At 44.5% G+C, this 20480-nt stretch overlaps 1 protein-coding gene across 2 annotated transcripts in view; it reads left to right on the top strand.

Annotated features, from left to right (window-relative positions):
- The window catches only part of HSPA4 (heat shock protein family A (Hsp70) member 4), a 97889-nt gene that overhangs the window by 52516 nt on the left and 24893 nt on the right, over positions 1 to 20480 (top strand). For both annotated transcript variants that reach the window (XM_056574931.1, XM_056574930.1), the window contains exons 3-8: positions 1702 to 1842; positions 8249 to 8371; positions 9065 to 9164; positions 16247 to 16380; positions 16945 to 17189; positions 17851 to 17927. In XM_056574931.1, the coding sequence (XP_056430906.1) occupies positions 1702 to 1842; positions 8249 to 8371; positions 9065 to 9164; positions 16247 to 16380; positions 16945 to 17189; positions 17851 to 17927 (820 nt within the window). The remainder of the gene's footprint in view (positions 1 to 1701; positions 1843 to 8248; positions 8372 to 9064; positions 9165 to 16246; positions 16381 to 16944; positions 17190 to 17850; positions 17928 to 20480) is intronic.

Raw genomic sequence — 20480 nt, 5'->3', positions numbered from 1 at the left:
CTGGGCGTTTCCCGAGACAGGTGATAGACAGTACTGAAAGGATTCTGATTTTTTTTTAATAGAAGTAATTTACAAATCTGTTTAACTTTCTGAAGCCAGTTGATATATTAAAAAATATATATTTTTTTTTCCTGGATAACCCCTTAACGACGCAGGACGTATATTTACGTCCTGCGCCGGCTCCCGCAATATGAAGCTGGATCGCGCCGCGATCCTGCATCATATCGCGGCGGTCCCATCGCTCATCAACGGCCGGGACCCGCGGCTAATACCACACATCGCCGATCGCGGCGATGTGCGGTATTAACCCTTTAGAAGCGGCGGTCAAAGCTGACCGCCGCTTCTAAAGTGAAACTGAAAGTGACCCGGCTGCTCAGTCGGGCTGTTTGGGACCGCCGCGATGAAATCGCGGCGTCCCGAACAGCTGATCCGACACCGGGAGGGCCCTTACCTGCCTCCTCGGTGTCTGATCGACGAATGACTGCTCCGTGCCTGTGATCCAGGCAGGAGCAGTCAAGCGCCAATAATGCTGATCACAGGCGTGTTAATACACGCCAGTGATCAGCATAGGAGATCAGTGTGTGCAGTGTTATAGGTCTCTATGGGACCTATAACACTGCAAAAAAAAATGTAAAAAAAAAGTGTTAATAAAGGTCATTTAACCCCTTCCCTAATAAAAGTTTGAATCACCCCCCTTTTCCCATAAAAAAAATAAGTGTAAAAAAAAAAAAATAAATAAACATGTGGTATCGCCGCATGCGTAAATGTCCGAACTATAAAAATATATCATTAATTAAACCGCACGGTCAATGGCGTACGCGCAAAAAAATTCCAAAGTCCAAAAAAGCGTATTTTGGTCACTTTTGATACCATTAAAAAAATTAATAAAAAGTGATCAAAAAGTCCGATCAAAACAAAAATCATACCGATAAAAACTTCAGATCACGGCGCAAAAAATGAGTCCTCATACCGCCCTGTACGTGGAAAAATAAAAAAGTTATAGGGGTCAGAAGATGACATTTTTAAACGTATAAATTTTCATGCATGTAGTTATGATTTTTTCCAGAAGTGCGACAAAATCAAACCTATATAAGTAGGGTATCATTTTAACCGTATGGACCTACAGAATAATGATAAGGTGTAATTTTTACCGAAATATGTACTGCGTAGAAACGGAAGCCCCCAAAAGTTACAAAATGGCGTTTTATTTTCGATTTTGTCGCACAATGATTTTTTTTTCCGTTTTGCCGTGCTTTTTTGGGTAAAATGACTAATGTCACTGCAAAGTAGAATTGGCGACGCAAAAAATAAGCCATAATATGGATTTTTAGGTGGAAAATTGAAAGGGTAATGATTTTTAAAAGGTAAGGAGGAAAAAACGAAAGTGCAAAAACGAAAAAACCCTGAGTCCTTAAGGGGTTAAGGGATGTCAGGAGTTAATTTTATTTATTTTTTTTGTTCCCCAGGTACACTGACAGATCGTTGGACATAAGTGAACACTTGCTCACTGTTCATTGATGTCCTCCCATAACATGTACACTGCTTGCTGTATTAAGAGGACATTTAGTCCTGTAATTGTACTATATTGCTGATTGTGTATCTGCATGTAAAGAAATCTGTTGAGTGTGTAATATCTGTCATATGTTTCCTTTTGCTAATAGTTTGTAATAAGTTGCTGAGTAGTTTCCCTCTTTCCTCCAGGTCATTTCCAATGCAAAGAATACACTGCAAGGCTTCAAAAGGTTTCATGGACGTGCCTACACCGATCCCTTTGTGCAGGCTGAAAAGCCTGGTCTGGCCTATGATGTTGTGGAGCTGCCAACAGGCACAGCTGGCATAGGGGTGAGTAAAGTCTACATTTCCTCATACTATCCTCATAAGATAGTGGATCACTTCTACATACTGTACAGTGGGCCAGAAAATCAGAGCCTGAAGCAGACAGCCCTGTTCTGAGTAGTGACCAAAATGGGTTATGGTTGCTCTGTTGCCATTCACTTCAGTGGGGGCTGAGCTTCAGCTACCCCTCATGGCCACTACATAATGTATGGTGGTGTCTTCTTCTGGCTCTTGTTTATTTCCGGGCACTATAGCTCTAGCAGATTGGCGGGGTGCTGAGTGTCAAAACCTTACCCATCTGATATTAAAGGGAGTACTGCTGCCAAAATGAACTTATCTTCTATCCACAGGATAGGGGATAAGTAGCCGATAGTGGGGGGGGGGGGGGGTCTGACCGCTGGGACCCTCGCGACCTCCAGAACGGGACCCGGCCCTGAGTGAGGAGCACCTGCTGTAGACTGTACGCGCTTCATTGATTTCTATGGAAGCTCCGAAGAGACCAATCCGGCACCGGAGCATCATCAGCGTTCCTATAGAAAGGAAGTGAGCGCATTGGCTTCTAACTGTAGACGACACACTCCTCACTGAGCGAGACTGGGTCCTGTTCCTATTCATCAGCTACTTATTCCCAATCCCTATTTGGCTGTAGTACCCCTTTAACAACATATCCTGAGAATGTCATCAGGAACTCTTGCCTGGAAAACCTATTTAAATGAACATCAAGAAAGCTTATTAAATTCTTATATAAAGTGTAGTTACTGGGCACATTTTGTTGTGAAAATGAGATATGTAAAAATAGGAGGGCTCAGTGGTGAGAACAGACAGTTCCCCCTTTGCTTCTTTGCAGTCTATCTTTTGCCGAACGTCTATGGACAGTTGCTGGTGTCTGCTGTCTTTAGGTAGAGTTTAACCTCTTCAGGACATAGGGCGTATGGATACGCCCTGCATTCCGAGTCCTTAAGGACCGAAGGCGTATCCATACGCCCGTGGGAATTCCGGTCCCCACCGCTAGCCGGTTGGGGACCGGAGCCGGATGCCTGCTGAAATCGTTCAGCAGGCATCCCGGCATATCGCCCAGGGGGGTCATTATGCACCCCCATGTCGGCGATGGCCGCAGATCGCTGGACAATTCAGTCCAGCCATCTGCGGCGATTCCGGGTCAATCGGGTCTCCAGTGACCCGGAATTACTGGCCGATCGGGGCCGTCTCACGATCGCCCTGATTCGTCGGCCGGATTACCGGCCGACCAATCAGGGCGCCTGCTGCGGGTGTCACTCCCGCACCCGCTCCGCCCCTCTTCCGGAGGAAGTGAGCGGGTGCGGGACATGCACCCCGGGTGCTGGGGACCCCGATCCCCGGCGTTAATGTTGGGATCGGGGCCCCAGGAGCAGCGGCGGCGACAACGAGGGACTGATCTGCGCGGCGAGGATCGTTGGAGGTGAGTGACAGCCTCCTGCTGTTGCTTAGCAACAGCTCCCAGCATGCAAAAAGGGCATGCTGGGAGCTGTAGTTATGCAACAGCAGGAGGCAGACCACCACAACTCCCAGCATTCCCTTATGGGCATGCTGGGACTTATGGTTTTGCAACAGCTGGAGGCACATTTTTTCTATGGAAAGGTGTACCTTCAGCTGTTGTATAACTACAACTCCCAGCTTGCACAAACAGCTAAAGTGCATGCTGGGAGTTGTAGTGGTGCATCTGCTGGTTGCATAACTACAACTCCCAGCATGCCCGTTGGCTGTCGGTGACTGCTGAGAGTTGTAGTTTTGCAACAGCTGAAGGCACACTGGTTGTGAAACAGAGTTTTTTTTTTTTTATACCTAACTCAGTGTTTCACGACTGGTGTGCCTCCAGCTGTTGCAAACTCCAACTCCCAGCAGTCACCTTACACCATGCACCGTATATGCTGGGAGTTGTAGTTTTGCAACAGCTGGAGGCACACTGGTTATGTATCACTGAGTTTGTGACCTTACTCAGTGTTTCAAAACCAGTGTGCCTACAGCTGTTGCAAAACTAAAACTCTCAGCATGTACAGTCTGTCAGCGCATGCTGGGAGTTGTAGTTTTGCAACAGCTGGATGTCCCCCCCCCCCCCCCCAATGTGAATGTACAGGGTACACTCACATGGGCGGAGGTTTACAGCAATTATCTGGCTGCAAGTTTGAGCTGCGGCAAATTTTCTGCCGCAGCTCAAAATGCCAGCGAGAAACTACTGTGAACCCCCGTCCGTGCGACTGTACCCTAAAAACACTACACTAACACAAAATAAATGTGAACCAAAAAAAAAAATTACAAGCAGAGAGCTTCAAAGTTAGAAAAATGCTAAATTTTCTAATTTTTCATCAAATTTACGGATTTTTCACCAAGAAAGGATGCACGTATCAACAAAATTTTACCACTATGTTAAAGTAGAATATGTCACGAAAAAACAATCTCGGAATCAGAATGATAACTAAAATCATCCATGTGCAAAAAACGCTCCGGTCCTTAAGGCCAAAATGGGCTTGGTCCTGAAGGGGTTAAAGGAGTAGAGGTACATTAGTTTCCCTACAAATTGTCTTGCAACAATGGGAAGATGTATATTATGGAGCTATTATATTTGCAGTTCTCTAATATTTAAGTAAATGTTACATATTTGTTCATTATTAAACCATATGGCGATCTTAAAAATGCCATTTCATAGCTAAAAGCATATTTTGATGAGACAAGACTGATATGTCTTATTATGAAAGCTGCTTACTATCTGACCTGTTAGATCAAATGGACATCATTACGTATCACCTTTTTTAAATAAGCAAAATGTTTCAATGTAAATTCTCTTAAAGGGGTACTCCAGTGGAAGAAACTTTTTTTAAATCAACTGGTGCCAGAAAGTTAAACAGATTTGTAAGTTTAATAGCAAAGGCACGTACATGCACTCACCGCTCAAAGGACACAGCTCGGTATAGTGCACATACGTGCCTTTGCTGTTACATTTATTGATACTTCACACATTTTGTATGTGCACCCCGCAGAAGACTTATTACGGGCCACCGATACCACGCAGTATCTCCATGACAGGTGCAGTAACCCTTTAGTGTGCTCTCTCCCTTCCTACCTCTCTACGTAGATTTGTAAGTTACTTCTATTTAAAAATCCTTCCGGTACTTATCAGCTGCCGTGTGTTCCACAGGAAGTTCTTTTCGTTTTGAATTTCTTTTCTGTCTGACAACAGTGCTCTCTGCTGACACTTCTGTCCATGTCAGGAACTGTCCAGAGCAGGATAGATTTTCTAAAATGGACAGAGGGGGCAGCAGAGAGCACTGTGGTCAGACGGAAAAATTCAAAAAGAAAAGATTCCTGTGGAACATACGGCAGCCGATAAATACCGTAAGGATTAAGATTTTTAAATAGAAGTAATTTACAAATCTGTTTAGGTTTCTGGCACCAGCTGATTTGATCTGATTTTCCACTGGAATACCCCTTTAAGGTCCAGTTCTTGCTGATAGTGTCAGACTTCCTGGGTACCCACTCAGTCTCTGACACGAACACCCAGTTGCCAGTGTATTCATACGTTTCTAGGAGGAATAATTGAGAAGCAACACATCATAGGGTTATAAGAATAGATACTTCAGCATTGTTTTATAGGGAACACTAGTATTTACTCAAAATAGATACACATTGGGGGACATGTATCAAAGATTTTACCCCTGTTTTGTGGGTATTTTTTTTGCGCAAGCCCTTTTTTTGCGCACGTTTTGGTAGAGCATGTCCTCCAGATGTGGCTGAATCAGGGTACCTTGGAGCTGCATATATAGTACACATGGATTTATTACCTGCGTACTTTTCCTTTTGCACCAAAAATTTTGACGCAGGTGCGCCTTTTTCCCCATAAATATAAGCCAACTTTAACTGCACGTAGCAATCCTTTCTATTTCTGAAGGAAACTACTACTAAGGAACCAACAGAACGTTTTTACTTTCCTATCTCAATTCCTCATTTGGTTTGCTTTATATTGCTTTTTACTCCTTGGTTATTCCAAAGCACTTTTAAAATAATTTGCATATAGAATATTTGTTTCCAGTTCAGTTATTCATTAGATCACTTGTATATTGGATATTGTTATTTTATGATCCAACAATTTAATACATTTACATAGGAAATGTTTGATAACTTATCATTGAACAAGCTCCGTCACATTAAAATAGCTTTGTAATCCACTTAACACTGTAGATCATTCTCCTTTTATTTTTACAATTTACTGCTTTCCGTTATACTTTTCCCCAGCGCCCGGTAAGATGGTGGCTATCACTGATAGCCAGCCATCTTACCATGTGACCACGGGGGGTTTCATCCCCCCCCAGCAATCGCTGCTGTCAGCTAGTCAAATCTATAGCAGCGTTTTGCTATCAGAATACTTAGCAGCGCGGTGTGTGAGTCCGGATCACGGGGATCGGAACACACACCGCTCTGCTAAGTGTCCCTTACCCGTCCCCCGGCGTCACCTACCCGGTCATGCGGTGCCCCGAGCGATTCCGGCGTGAGCGGCGTCCTCAAGGCGGTCCCGGGGGTGGTGCGTCCCCGCGGTGAGTTTGCAGCAGCAGTGCGGCATCTTCATTGGCAGCAGTCAGATCGACGTAAAGCGATCTCACTGCTGCCTCTGGAAGTTTCAAAACTGCAAACTTTGGCTTTCTGGGCATGCTGGGAGTTGTAGTTTTGCAACATCTGGAGGGCCACAGTTTGGAGACCACTGTATAATGGCCTCCAATCTGTGGACCTCCAGCTGTTGCAATACTACAACTCCCAGACTGCCAAAGCATGCTGGGAGTTGTAGTTTGTCAACATCTGACTCTTCAGATGTTGCCGAAATACAACTTCCAGCATGTCTGGCCATGCTGGGAATTATAGTTTTGCAACAGCTGGAGGCACACTAGTTGGGAAACATTGTTCGTTTCCTAACTCTTTTTCCCAACCCGTGTGCCTCCAGCTGTGCCTCCAAACTATAACGCCCAGCATGCACTGACAGACCATTCATGCTGGGAATTGAAGTTGCGCAACAGCTGGAGGCACACTGGTTTGGAAACACTAAGTTAAGTAAAAAACATTCAAGTGTTTTGCAACCAGTGTGCCTTCAGCTGTTGCATAACTACAACCCTCAGCATATACGGACTGCCAAAGAGCATGCTGGGAGTTGTAGCAGTATGCCTCCAGCTGTTGCATAATTACAAGTTCCAGCATGTCTTTCTGCTGTCACTGCATGCTGAGATTTGAAGTTTTTGCAACAGCTGAAGGCACACTGGTTGCGAAACACTGAGTCTGTTTCCGTGTTTCGCAACCAGTGTGCCTCCAGCTGTAGCAAAACTACAACTCCCAGCATGCACGGACAGCCAAAGGGCATGCTCGGAGTTGTAGTTTTGCAACAGCTGGATGTTTCCCCCCCCCCCCCTCCCCCCAATGTGAATGGACAGGTTACACTCACATGGGCGGAGGTTTACAGGGAGTGCTGCAAGATTGAGATGCAGCAAACTCGCTGTGAATTTTTGGGACACAATTTAGCCAGAGTACGGAGATACCACATATGTGGGCGCAAAGTGCTCTGCGGGCGCACAACAAGGCCCATAAGGTAGAGTGCACCATGTACATTTGAGGTGATTTGCACAGGGGTGTCACAGATGTTAAAAGAAGAATAAGGACATTGGTATAATTGATGTGTTATAATTGGGGGCAAAAAGTGGTATTATTGTGAGATTAAAACTCTACATAATGAAGAAAAAAAATTCTCAAACTAATAACGAGGACACATTTACTGTTTAGGTGCAGATACGCTGCAGACAAAGCTCCTACTAAATAGAGCTGCGGTGTAAATTTATGCTCTGAGGAGAATTCTAAATTTAAACGCAATTCAAGAAAGTAGCTGCGCAAGAATGATAAATTTAACGCAGCTGCGCCAAATTTAGACAACAGGCAGAGGGGTAAAAAACTTCTATTATACACTGGAAATTATACATGTCCCCCATTGTTTCTTGCCTGTGGTCAGTTCTGCAGCTCTATGAAAACTTAAAACTCTCTACTCTTTCTCCAGCCTGTGTGAGCTTTCCTCCAAGGTATCTTCCCACCCTGTCCACTATCATAGCTGGTGTGTAACTTGCTCGCCCTACCTGCTGCTATATCTAACATGGAGAGTGCAGAAGGTCCATTTGATGGATGTATCTGATCTTTCCCTGAGTAGCAGCTAAATGATAGGACATTTCTAAACACCGCTTAAAAAGTTGCTTTATTATGTTCTGGAAACAAATTAACAATAAACAAATCAATGCAAAGTTGCCCATTGCTGTTAAAGATTTTACATTTTTCCCCAAAGAATGATGTGTGCCACTGATCGCTGATTCACTGGCTTTAGTGGCTAACATATTCATGAACAAATGTCTTCTAGGTCATGTATTTGGAAGAAGAGAGAAACTTCACCATGGAGCAGGTGACTGGGATGCTCCTGACCAAACTAAAAGAAACAGCAGAGAGCGCCTTAAAGAAACCCGTAGTTGACTGTGTTGTTGCGGTAAGTAATTCCCTGCTTTACCAATAGTTTTACTTTAATGTGCATGACTACCCAAACTAATCTACATTAATATACATCGTCTGATGTAGGGCTTGGCTGGAGATAGATTTTTCTGCATGGCTGTTGTGGGTTCAGCTCCTGTCACCCTAGATTTGGCTTACTGATATGATTTGTAACTGTTAAGTATACAATTGTAATAGTTGGCCTAAATTGTCACACTTGTCTGCTCTGTAGAGAGCAGGATGTGAATTCTTGGCCAGGGAAGATTTCCTGTAATATTCTAGTGTTAAAGCTAACGGACTTGTGATCCATAACATGCTCTGTAACTCGGGATACGTGCAAGATGAGTAAAATATTTAAAGGGGTATTCCACTACCCCAGCATTCGGAACATTTTGTTCCGAATGCTGGATGCAGGCTGCAGTGGTCGTGACATCAAGGCCATGCCACTCGTCACGCCACGCCCCCTCAATGCAAGTCTATGGTAGGGGGCGTGGCAGCCCCCTCCCATAGACTTGCATTGAGGGGGAGCATAACGTCACGAGGGGCATGGACGTGACTTCACAATGCCGCACCTAGCGCTCGGAACAAAATGTTCCAAAAGCTTGGACAGTGGAATACCCCCTTAACAAAGCACAACCTCAGGAAAAGCTTGTTCTACTGGTCTGAGATTGCTTAATGTTTGTTGGTTTAGGTTCCATGCTTCTTTACTGATGCGGAGAGGAGGTCTGTAATGGATGCCACCCAGATCGCAGGACTGAACTGTCTACGACTTATTAATGAAACTACTGCAGGTAACCGATGTAGAAGTAAAGGGTGTAGTTAGCACTTTTAACAGATAATTGTTCTGCCTTTGTTTTTTTTTAGTCTGGCTCCTCTATATTTAATGATGCTGAGCTATAATACCATATACTAAGGATAGGGCCGGTTTTAGTAAAAAAAAGCAGCCATGTTTTTCTAATCTTGGACAATCTACTAGGACGTACTACCAGATGAGCTGGAGTATTGTCAACATCGTCTATCAATTGTAGCTACTAGTAAACTGCCTTTCTAACAATTAGTAGGTAATAGGGAAATGTGTAAACTTGGCCATTACATTTGGAAGGAGTGACAGTCCCAGAGTACAGAAACAAAATGGACACAACTGTAAAATTATAGTATTTTAGTAGTGTCTTGTCCCCAATGTTATATAATTCCACCAAAAAAAAAAAAGCTGATAACCGTCAACTGTTTTCTGCATGAACTGGTGCCACATCCGCCCCTGCCCTGAAGCATTTAGTGACATTGATCGGTTTCCCTTATGGCTATGTAGCTGCTAATCTTGGGATAACCGCTTTGTCATGCACCAAAGCGATAGGCTGATGCACTTTCACCAAATGGATCACTACTGTGTTCTCTCTTTAACCTAGTAGATTTAAAGAAGCCTTCCAAGAATAGATATAACATATGCGCGCACACACACACACGCACACACACAGTGGGGCAAAAATGAATTTAGTCAGCCACCAATTGTGCAAGTTCTCCCACTTAAAAAGATGAGGCCTGTAATTTTCATCATAGGTATACCTCAACTATGAGAGACATAATGAGAAAAAAAATCCATAAAATCACCTTGTCTGATTTTTAAAGAATTTATTTGCAAATTATGGTGGAAAATAAGTATTTGGTCACCTACAAACAAGTAAGATTTACCCTATCACCCACGACAGCACCCCTGGAGAGGACCTTCCACCGTGGCACAGGAAACCTGGATATAAATTTTGGACCTCCTTCCTCTCCACCCTCAGTTCAGGTTTCCTGTCCTACAGAAAGCTGGCCTTGAAAATTATTCTGACTTCTTTCCTTGTATCCTGAGCTGCGGGGCTCCCCTTGCAGTCGGTTGTGAGGGGTTTCATGGCCGGCATGTCTGCTGTGGGATCAGGCAGTCTCCGGCACAGGGTTCGGCAGTGTTTTCTCCCGAGGGAACACTGGAGATTGCGGGTCGGGTGGCCAGTTCTCTGGTCTCTGTGCGTTCCCCAAGTGTGACTAGTCGTGCGGCGCACAGTGATGACGTCTGGCCCAGCAAACTGGGAGACGTGTCACTTCCAGGAGGCGTGTATGCGAAAATTTTGAGAGACAAATTCCGGAGCCGGGTCTGTTGCTTCTCCTTTGTCCGGAGATCCCGCTGACCGCAGTAACCAGCTCCTGCACCGGTGCAGTTCTACACTGCAGTGGATCCCGAAGTTGGTGCCTGAATTTTGGTTCTATTTCCCAACCGAAGACCTTCTCCAGCCTGCCTGAATCTTGGAAAGAAGGTGGACGCACTAAATCCAAGAGCTTCAGTCGAGTACTACAGCTTCCTTGGGTGAGACCTTCCATGTTTTCATTTATTTGGTGGGTTATGTGCTTTGTTGTTGGCAGATCAAAGCTCAGCTGAGGCCCCTAGAAAAGCGTCATCTAAAACTCATAAGATAGAATGTGCGCAATGTAGAAGTCCGCTAGATCTCTCATAAAAGAGCCATCTGTCCATCTTGTATGGACACTCTAGTTGCCCAGGAATCCTCCTCTTTAGCACTAACCATTAAGAAAATGATTAAAGATGAGCTTAAAATTCTTTACAGGACCTAGGTCTTAGAAAGGATAAGGATTTGGCCGCTCTACCTGCCCCATTATCCCAATCACCTCCATATGAGTCTATTATAGGAGAAGAGGGTGAAGTCTTGTCTTCTGATGAAGAAGTGGAAGATTCAAGTACTGTATCTTGGATTACTCGCGAGGATACGGAACAACTTAAGGCTGTCCGTATTACCATGAATTTGGAGGAAAGCAAAGAGCCTTTGTCAGCTGAGGATGTGCTGTATGAGGGTCTAGGTCCTAAGGACAGACGCACTTTCAGCCTCCATAATAAGGTTAAATACCATCTCTTCGGGACTCCTTCTGGAGTTCAATGTAATTCCCCAGGATAGGTACCTTCCTACTGGAGTGATGACCAATTTGCCGAAGCAATCGACAATGTGTCGATTGTCCCTCTTGCAAAAGAGGGTTCTTGTCCCAGTTCCCCAATCCGAAGAAAAACAGGGATTTTACTCTCCCCTCTTTCTAGTGATAAAATCCTCCAGAGCATTCAGGGTAATAATCCATCTCAAGGCCCTGAACAAGTTTCTATCCTACAAAAAATTCTGCATGGAATCAATCAAATCGACTATCTGTTTTCTATTCCCAAACTGTGATGGCATCAATCGATTTTAGAGGTTGCTTACTATCAAATCCCAATCCATTCCTCCCATCAAAAGTTCCTCAGAGTAGCAGTAGTCTTAGAGGGGAAATGGGTCCACCTTCAATACTCAGCTCTATCTTTCGGGGTATCTCAAGCACCCAGAGTGTTTACAAAGATGATGGCGGAAACAGTTGCCTTTATCAGGACAAAGGACATTCTCATAGTGCCATATCTAGACAACTTTCTTATTGTCTCAAGTTCAGACGATCTGCTTATCCAACAGATACAGTCTGTACGTTCAATCCTCAAATTCCTAGGTTGGAACCTGAACTTACAAAAATCCTGTGTTGTTCCCTCCAGGACCTGTTCGTTTTTGGGAATATCCCTGAACTCCTCTTCTCAAATATCAACCCTGCCTCCAGCGAAACAACTATTGCTTCAAGAGAAGGTCCTAAATCTATTTCTATCCCACACTCCTTCCTTCAGAGAGGCCATGTCGGTCCTGGGTCTAATGACAGCAGCAATTCCAGCAGTAAGGTGGGCTCAGTTCAGCTAGACATCCTTTCCCAATGGAATGGGGAAAAAAATCTTCCTTGAACTTAATGTTCTCCCTGTCTTCCAAAGCAAGACTCTCCCTCAGGTGGTGGCTAAGTCCATAAAATCTCTACAAAGGAGTTTCCCATCTCAGTGGTGAGAATTACAACAGACGACAGTCCATGGGGCACATGTGAATCACACTCTTCTTCAGGGGGAATGGGATCCACATCTAGTTCCTTCCTCCTCAAATTACAAAGAGCTCTCAGCTGTATATCAGGCACTTCTTTGCATGTCTCATCAAGTGGTGGTGAAAGATGTATTAATCTACACCGACAACACAACCACAGTAGCATTACCTCCACAAGCAGGGATGGACAAGATCCAGACAACTCATGGACCTGACGTCTCAGATCTTTCTCTGGGCAGAAACCCATGTCATCTATAAGGACAGTACACTTGAAGGGCAAGGAGAATACCATAGCAGATATTCTCAGCAGAAACAAAATGAGACAGTCAGAGTGGTCGCTGAATCCAGAAGTCTTCAATATGATAAGTCGCAGATTTGAAGTCTTCTTGGTAAATCTCTTTGCTTCAAAACTAAATATAAAGCTTCCCAGGTTCTATTCCCTAAATCCTCTGGATCATCCATCTGCAGTGGACGCTTTCACTCAGTCATGGACAAGGGGAGTAGGGTACCCTTTTCCGCCCTTCCGCTTAATCCCAGCAGTCCTAAGAAAGATTCAACATGTTCAAGTCTTGCTCATTGCTCCCTTCTGGCCCAGGAGACCCTGGTTTACCCTTCTGAGGACTCTGTGTGCCAACTGTGGATTCTTCCAGACAGGAGGGATCTCCTCTTGCAGGGCCCAGTACTGCATCCTCCATCCCCTCATCTGCATCTCACAGCCTGGATCCTGAAAGCTTCATCCTTAAGAGAAGAGGTTTCACTGATGGGGTAAGTAGTACCTTGCTAGCAAGTAGGAAGGAAATAACGTCAAAAATTTACCTTAGAATGCCTTTCTTAACTTTGCAGGTGATGGAGTAGATCCTCTAGGGGAGCCCAGTGTCCCTATTATTCTTAGCTTTCTTCAGAGAGGGCTAGAGATAGGCCTTAGTCCCAGTACTCTCAAAGTCCAAATCTCTGCTCTGAACTCCTTCCTAAATTTTAAGTTGGCCGACCAACCACTTAAGAGATTTCTGGTAGGGGCTTCCAGACTCCGCCCTTCAGCTAGATTATTAGTTCCTCCATGGGATCTCACTTTTAGTTCTAGGCTACCTCATGACCCCTCCATTTGAGCCTCTAGAGTCTGTCTCTATTAAAAATCAAACTAGCTTTTCTCTTGGCTATCACCACAGTGAGAAGAGTGGGGGAATTACATGCCCTTTCAGCCTTTTCTCCTTATACCAAAATTCTTGATGACAGGGTTATAATGAGAACCTTACCACACTTGTTACCTAAGGTGGTGTCTGATTTTCACCAAAATCAAGACCTTATTCTCCCTTCCTTCTGTGACAGACCTTCCAATGATAGAGAAAAACTTTTCCACAATCTAGATGTAAGGAGACGTTTAATCACCTATATTGATTCTACTAAGCATTTTTGTACATCTGAAAGCCTTCTTTTACAGTTTTCCGGCTCTAATAGGGGTAAAGCTGCCTCTAGATCCACCATTAGTTATATTAAACTTGCTATTAACATGGCTTATGAGGCAAAAAATCAGGATCCCCTCCTTTCTTTAAAGCTCATTCCACTAGGGCAGTTGCAACATCTTGGGCGGAAAAAGCTGATGCTTCCATAAACTAAATTTGCAGGGCAGCCACCTGGTCATCTAGCCATACCTCCCTGAAACGTTATCACAAGAACGATGAGCAAAAATCCCAGAACCACACGGGGGGACCTAGTGAATGACCTGCAGAGAGCTGGGACCAAAGTAACAAAGGCTACCATCAGTAACACACTACACCGCAAGGGACTCAAATCATGCAGTGTCAGGCATGTCCCCTGCTTAATCCAGTACATAGCGGGCCCATCTGAATTTTGTTGAGCATTTGAATGATCCAGAAGAGGATTGGGAGAATGTCATATGGTCAGATGAAATCAAAGTAGAACTTTTTGGTAAAAACTCAACTCATTGTGTTTGGAGGTGAAAGAATGCGGAGTTGCATCCAGAGGACACCATACCTACTGTGAAGCATGGAGATGGAAACATCATGCTTTGGGGCTGTTTTTCTGCCTGACAAGGAACCAGGACGACTGATCCATGTAAAGGAAAGAATGAATGGGGCCATGTATCTTGAGATTTTGAGTGAAGACCTCCTTCCATCAGCAAGGGCATTGAAGATGAAACCTAACTGGGTCATTCAGCATGACAATGATCCCAAACACACCTCCCAGGAAACCAAAGAGTGGCTTCGTAAGGAGCATTTCAAGGGCCTGGAGTGGCCTAGACAGTCTCCAGATCTCAACCCCATAGAAAACCTTTGAAGGGAGTTGAAAGTCTGTGTTGCCCAGCGACAGCCCCAAAACATCACTGCTCTAAAGGAGATCTGCACGGAGAAATGGGCCAAAATATCAGCAACAGTGTGTGAAAACCTTGTGAAGACTTACACAAAACGTTTGACCTTTGTCATTGCCAACAAAGGGTATATAACAAAGTATTGAGATGAACTTTTATTGACCAAATACTTATTTTCCACCATAATTTGCTAATAAATTCTTTAAAAATCGGACAAAGTGATTTTATGGATTTTTTTTTTCTCATTATGTCTCTCATAGGTGAGGTATACCTATGATGAAAATTACAGGCCTCTCTCATATGTGGGAGAACTTGCACAATTGGCGGCTGACTAAATACTTTTTTGCCTCACTGTATGTATATATGTGTAAGAGAGAGAGAGACAGACAGACAGATAGATAGAGATATATATACACACACATTATACATATAATTTTTTATTTTCTTCTACTTTCTTATACTGCACCTTAGGCTATTAGACAATGTAGAGGTCTTTTGCTTACCTCTTTTTTGCTATTGTGGCATGCATGGAATAGACTTAATTTCACTAAACAAATGCACAATGTCATTGAGGAAGATTTATCAAAATCGGGGTAGATAGCTAGTTGCCCAGAGCAACCAATCAGACTGCTTCTTTCATTTTTGAAAGGGCCTCTGAAAAAAATAATGAAGCGATCTGATTGGTTCCTATAAGCAACTGGTCAACCTTTTTTCTACACAGGTTTTATCCTCTAGCTTTAGCTGGGGCATTAGATTATTGAAGCTGGGCATCTCATAATGTTGCTAGTGCTGGGGATCACCCAGGGGTACTTGTTAGATTGGTGTGCACTGAGGCTTTTTCCTTCCCAAGATGAGTTATGAAGAGAAATATTGCCATAAGGTGAAAGTGATTTGACATATGACAACTTGAGTGTTTTATAAAGATTTGAAGTTTTTAGGCTACGTTTACATGTTAAATTTTGACATCATTTTTTCTTTACATTTGTACAGCATTTTAGCTGTTGCACTGCTTTTCCAAAACTGTTAAAAATTACACATTTTAGGTAAAATCTTGGCACAAAACAGAAAAAAAACACCAAGAAACAAAATGTGTAAACACATCCCATAGAGATAGCAGATAGAGCTGGGTGAGGTGGAGTCTGGTAACTAGTAGGAGGGATTTGGTGGTCATCCTGTAGTTCACAGGAAGTCGGAGAGAGACCTCCTGTTGTAACCATTAGGCTGGGTTCACACTGTGGAATTCTATTTTGACATTCCGGTGCAGCAGAGTTCAATTGCTGGCAATGGGATTCTGCTGCACAGGTCACACTGCAGAGTTTTCAGAGCATTGAACACATTCAGTGTTCTGGCGGATTTCCGCTCCACAGACATTGCTTTCTATGGTGATGACAATGTCTGCGCGGTCCAGACAAAACCTTGGAGAGTCAGACTTGGGATCACGTGACCAAATTAGGGTAATTAAAAACATAGTTGCAGCTGTGATGGAACCAAACAAATGGCGTTATAGGAGTAGTGATTGTTTACAGTCCCAACCCTGTATTTTTATTTTTTTTGTCATCTAACTTTATCTTTATTAAATATCTGTAAACGTATATTCATTTTGCTGCTTTTCTTCTTTTGTTTAAAATAGTTGCCCTTGCCTATGGAATTTATAAGCAAGATCTGCCCGCTCCAGAGGAGAAACCAAGGCTTGTGGTGTTTGTGGACATGGGCCACTCTGCATATCAAGTGTCTGTCTGTGCTTTTAACAAGGGAAAACTCAAAGTAAGTCCTAGACTATCACTTTTCTTAGGCCTCGTTCACACTGCTGTCGGGCTCAATTAGGTGCAAGCAGTATTTTATTATTTTTTTTCCTCTGCTAAAATCCTGTAAAATCACAGGGTCACTGATAGACCCCATGCTAGTTAATGGAGGCCGTCAGGACCTGGCAGTAGCCATTTGCATCCAACCCGTTTCACCCTTAGACTAGGGTCACACTTAATGGATCTGCAGCGTATTTTACGATGCATATCCGCCGGTGACCCGACCCATGTTGTGCCTCCAGCTGTTGCCACCCCAAACCCCCTGTTCCTCCGCCTCGCTCCGCCCCCTAAGGGAACATTCACACGTACGCAGATTTGATGCGCAGGGACTACTGTGTATGCAAGCCTCAGGGCTCCGGCAAACAGCTGATCAGAGGGGTGTTGAGTGTCAGACCCCCACCAATAAGATATTAATGGTTTATCCTGTATTAAGAACTCCTTTAAAATGTGGGTGGAGTGTTAAAAGGGAGAAAGGATTGGTCTTATAAACTGAATAGCCATAACATTATAATGTTATGTTCCTTAGGTTCTAGCTACTGCCTTTGATCCATATGTGGGTGGAAGAAAGTTTGATGATGTTTTGGTTCAATATTTCTGTGAAGAGTTTGGCAAGAAGTACAAGCTGGATATAAAGTCAAAGATTCGGCCTGTACTGCGGCTCGCCCAGGAGTGCGAGAAACTCAAAAAGTTAATGAGTGCGAACGCGTCAGAGCTGCCCCTGAATATTGAATGTTTTATGAATGATATTGATGTCTCCGGATCCATGAACAGGTAACTCTCTTCTGTAACATTGCTATTATACATAGTTTTTAAGCATTTGTTCTTGTGATGCCAATCTTTAAGCTGGCCATAAATGTAAGATACTTAGCTGCATTGCATTGGCAGGTACTGCTAAATTTGGGGAGATCTGCTGACTTTCTAATGTTAGTGGTGGTCAAGCACATAAGCTTAACAGCAAATCCTGCTAACATAAGCATGTGCAGATTAATAAGTAATGGCTATTAAGGTCCATGTACACTTACTGCTATTCCCATACCCCCCCCCCCCCAAAAAAAAAAAAAAATAATAATAATATATATGTTTATGTACACAGCTTTAGTATGCTTTTTAGTGAGTTAGGTAAAACAGACACCCCTAATCCTTCTTTCCTTAATATTTGCAATGGCGGAGAGTGGTGGATGTCATGCCCATTAGGTGATTGACCAATCCTGAGGTTTTCGTCGTGCTCAGCCAACTTAATAGTTGGCTGAATCTGCTGAAAAAATCAGCTTAATAGCTGAACCTGTCAACATCAGGATTGCTCAACCACCTCATGTGCATGGCATCCACCAAAATCCACCATTGTACATCAGCACATATAGTTTATAGTGCATCTATTTTTGAGTCTTTTGTATTCTGGATTGACTTTTTTTTTTTTTCTCATCCATTTTAGGGGTCATTTTGAGGAAATGTGTGATAGTCTTTTATCTCGAGTTGAAGCTCCACTCCGCAGTGTCCTAGAACAAGCCAGTAAGTAAAATGGACACTGAAACTAGAGGTGCATATTGTTCGTATGTTAAAGTTATGGTTGGTCATTGTCTAAACCAGGGGTACTCAACTAATTTTAATGAGGGTCTGCTTATCCTTAGTGCCATAAAGAAAAGAGCAAATGAGCAACTGAAGTGTGGAGGATGTATGACCTGAATACTGCCACACACTGTGCCCCTGAATATAAAAGTGCCGCACACTGTGCCCCTGGTATATTACTTCCACACGCTATTCTCCTGCAATATTACTGCCACACGCTATGCCCCCAAATATATTTTCGACAAACCCTGTCGACTTATACCTTGTACCGACTTATTGTACCTCTGTGCCCCAAATAATTCATGCCACTGTGCCCCCAGAATGAATGATGCCACTGTGCCCCCAGAATTATGCCACTATGCCCCCAGAATGAAGGATGCCACTGTGCCCCCAGAATCGATGCCACTGTGCTGCACAAAATTAATGGTGCCGCTGTTCCCCCCCCCCCCCAAGAGAATTAGGGGTGCCTCTGTTCCCCCATAACCCCGCCCCCCCAGAATTAGGGGTGCCGCTGTGGTGGTGATTTCATGGTGATTTTATGATTTGCATCCCTGCAGTCTCTTCTCGGTCCTTTGGCTATGTCTATGATTCCTGTCCACGGGCCATGCATTTGTGGGACCCTTCCAACAGGATTTGGGGGGTCGCTTTAATATTTGCGCATTTTGGTAGTACTGTACCTCTTTTCTGAAGGGTTCACTGGATTACACTTTAGGTCGATGTTTTGGGCTTCCCTCTGCTTATGAGCATTGGGACTTCATTTGTCCCATCCCTCCATTTTCACGCCATGTGGGAACTTATGCGACCCACCGTGGCGAGTCCCCCTTAACAAGGATGTATGTTCCCTTGGAAAGTCCTGGGAATTCATCCCTTGACTGTTTTTTTTTTCCCCTACAATCAGCGCCCATGCAATGTCAGCCACAACCGCAGCGGATTTCTAGTCCCTCCGTATAAGGGCAGAACACCGATGGGGGTCCCCCAACTGATGCCAATGCATTTCTAGCAGAAACTGAGGGGCCTTTTCGAGCTGTGCCCCCTTCATGCCTGAGTGTGTCTCATTCCCGGGAGGGTATTAGACAATCCATTCCGCCGTCGGTTACCTATTACATGTACGCTGCAGCTAGAGTTCCAGTAACCCAGGGTGGGCGAGGTTTCTGGGTGCTGTGGCCACTGTACCAATTAGCCAGACCGTGGTCTGCGTCCTTCCTCCCTCCTCAACTCACAGTTCACATGTCTGCCACATCCGTAGCTAGGACTTCTGGTACCCCACTTCTCGTGCAAGGTTTCCGGAGGAGTGACCGTGCATGTGCACGGACTCCAATCAAATGAGCTAGACAGTGGTCTGTGTGGTCCCCCACATATACACTGGACCCTATACCAGTAAGCCAGACAGTGGTCTGCATGGTTTCCAGCATATACAATGGACCCTAGACCAGTAAGCCAGACAGTGATCTGCATGGTCTCTCACATATACGAAGGACACAGGGCTGGAGTTTCCCCTATAAGAGTAAGCCACACAGTGGTCTGCTTGGTTCCTCAACTGCTGGTCTCCCATCATGAGGCTGCTGCATACAGGGCTGGAGTTTCCTGTACCTCACTGTTAATGTGAGGTGTCTAGTGGGGTGTCCCAACATGTGCACTGGACCCTGTGGCAGTTGGCTAGCCTTTGGTCTTATGTGGTTTAGGACTTCCAATTCCAGTACACCAGGCGGTCATCAGGACGGCTTCCTAATTTCCAGGTCACCTACCCCCATACTTGCTGCTCCTGCGGCTGAAGTCCGGTAGCAGACTTTCGATGTGCTGTTCTTGAAAAGGACCTCTGTATGTTCATTGTCCCTTACTCCAGTAAGCCAGACTGTGTCTGCATGGTTTCCTGCACCACGTGCATCCTACATGAGTTACCTGTGCCTGCAGTTCTGGTGCTTTCTATGGCATTCTGTCTGTAGCACTGTTAGGGGGTAGGCTGGGAGCATTTTCTGCAGGTTTGTTAGACCTTCGCAGGAACAGCTGCAGTCATTGTTCTCCTTTCACAGGTGGCATAACGTTGCTCTGCTCCCGACATTCTGGCTTACCAGTAGGTGCTCGGTCTGCTCTATGCCTGCTGCTTGTGTGGCGGTAGTCCTGGTTCCCCACTACCATTGTGAGGTATCCGTCTGTGTCCCCTCATAAGCTGTGGACACTTTGCACGTATGGCGCCCACCTTCCTCCTTTTCAGGGGGCGTACTTGTGCTTTCATGTTTTTTCTTTTTTTTTTTTTTTTTTTTTTTTTTTGCAGCTGTTCGGGCTCTGAGTCAAATTGAGTCCGCTCTTCCGGGGTTCTTGCGGTGTCCCCTGAGACAGGGATTCTGGACCCACCAGTGTGTTGGTCCGGGTCGTGTGTCAAATCCATCCAATTCTCTCAGGACAGTTTAGTCTGTTTCTTCTTTCCCCGGGGGTTTCTGGTCTCCGTTTTCCTTGTGCTCGCCTTCTTCCAGGCGTATTTTGATCTCCCTGGCGTTC

Source organism: Hyla sarda, chromosome 4 (genome assembly GCF_029499605.1).
Source record: "Hyla sarda isolate aHylSar1 chromosome 4, aHylSar1.hap1, whole genome shotgun sequence".
Lineage (NCBI taxonomy): Eukaryota > Metazoa > Chordata > Amphibia > Anura > Hylidae > Hyla > Hyla sarda.
Note: the sequence above shows the minus strand (reverse complement) of the source record. Positions and strands in the feature narration are given on the sequence as shown.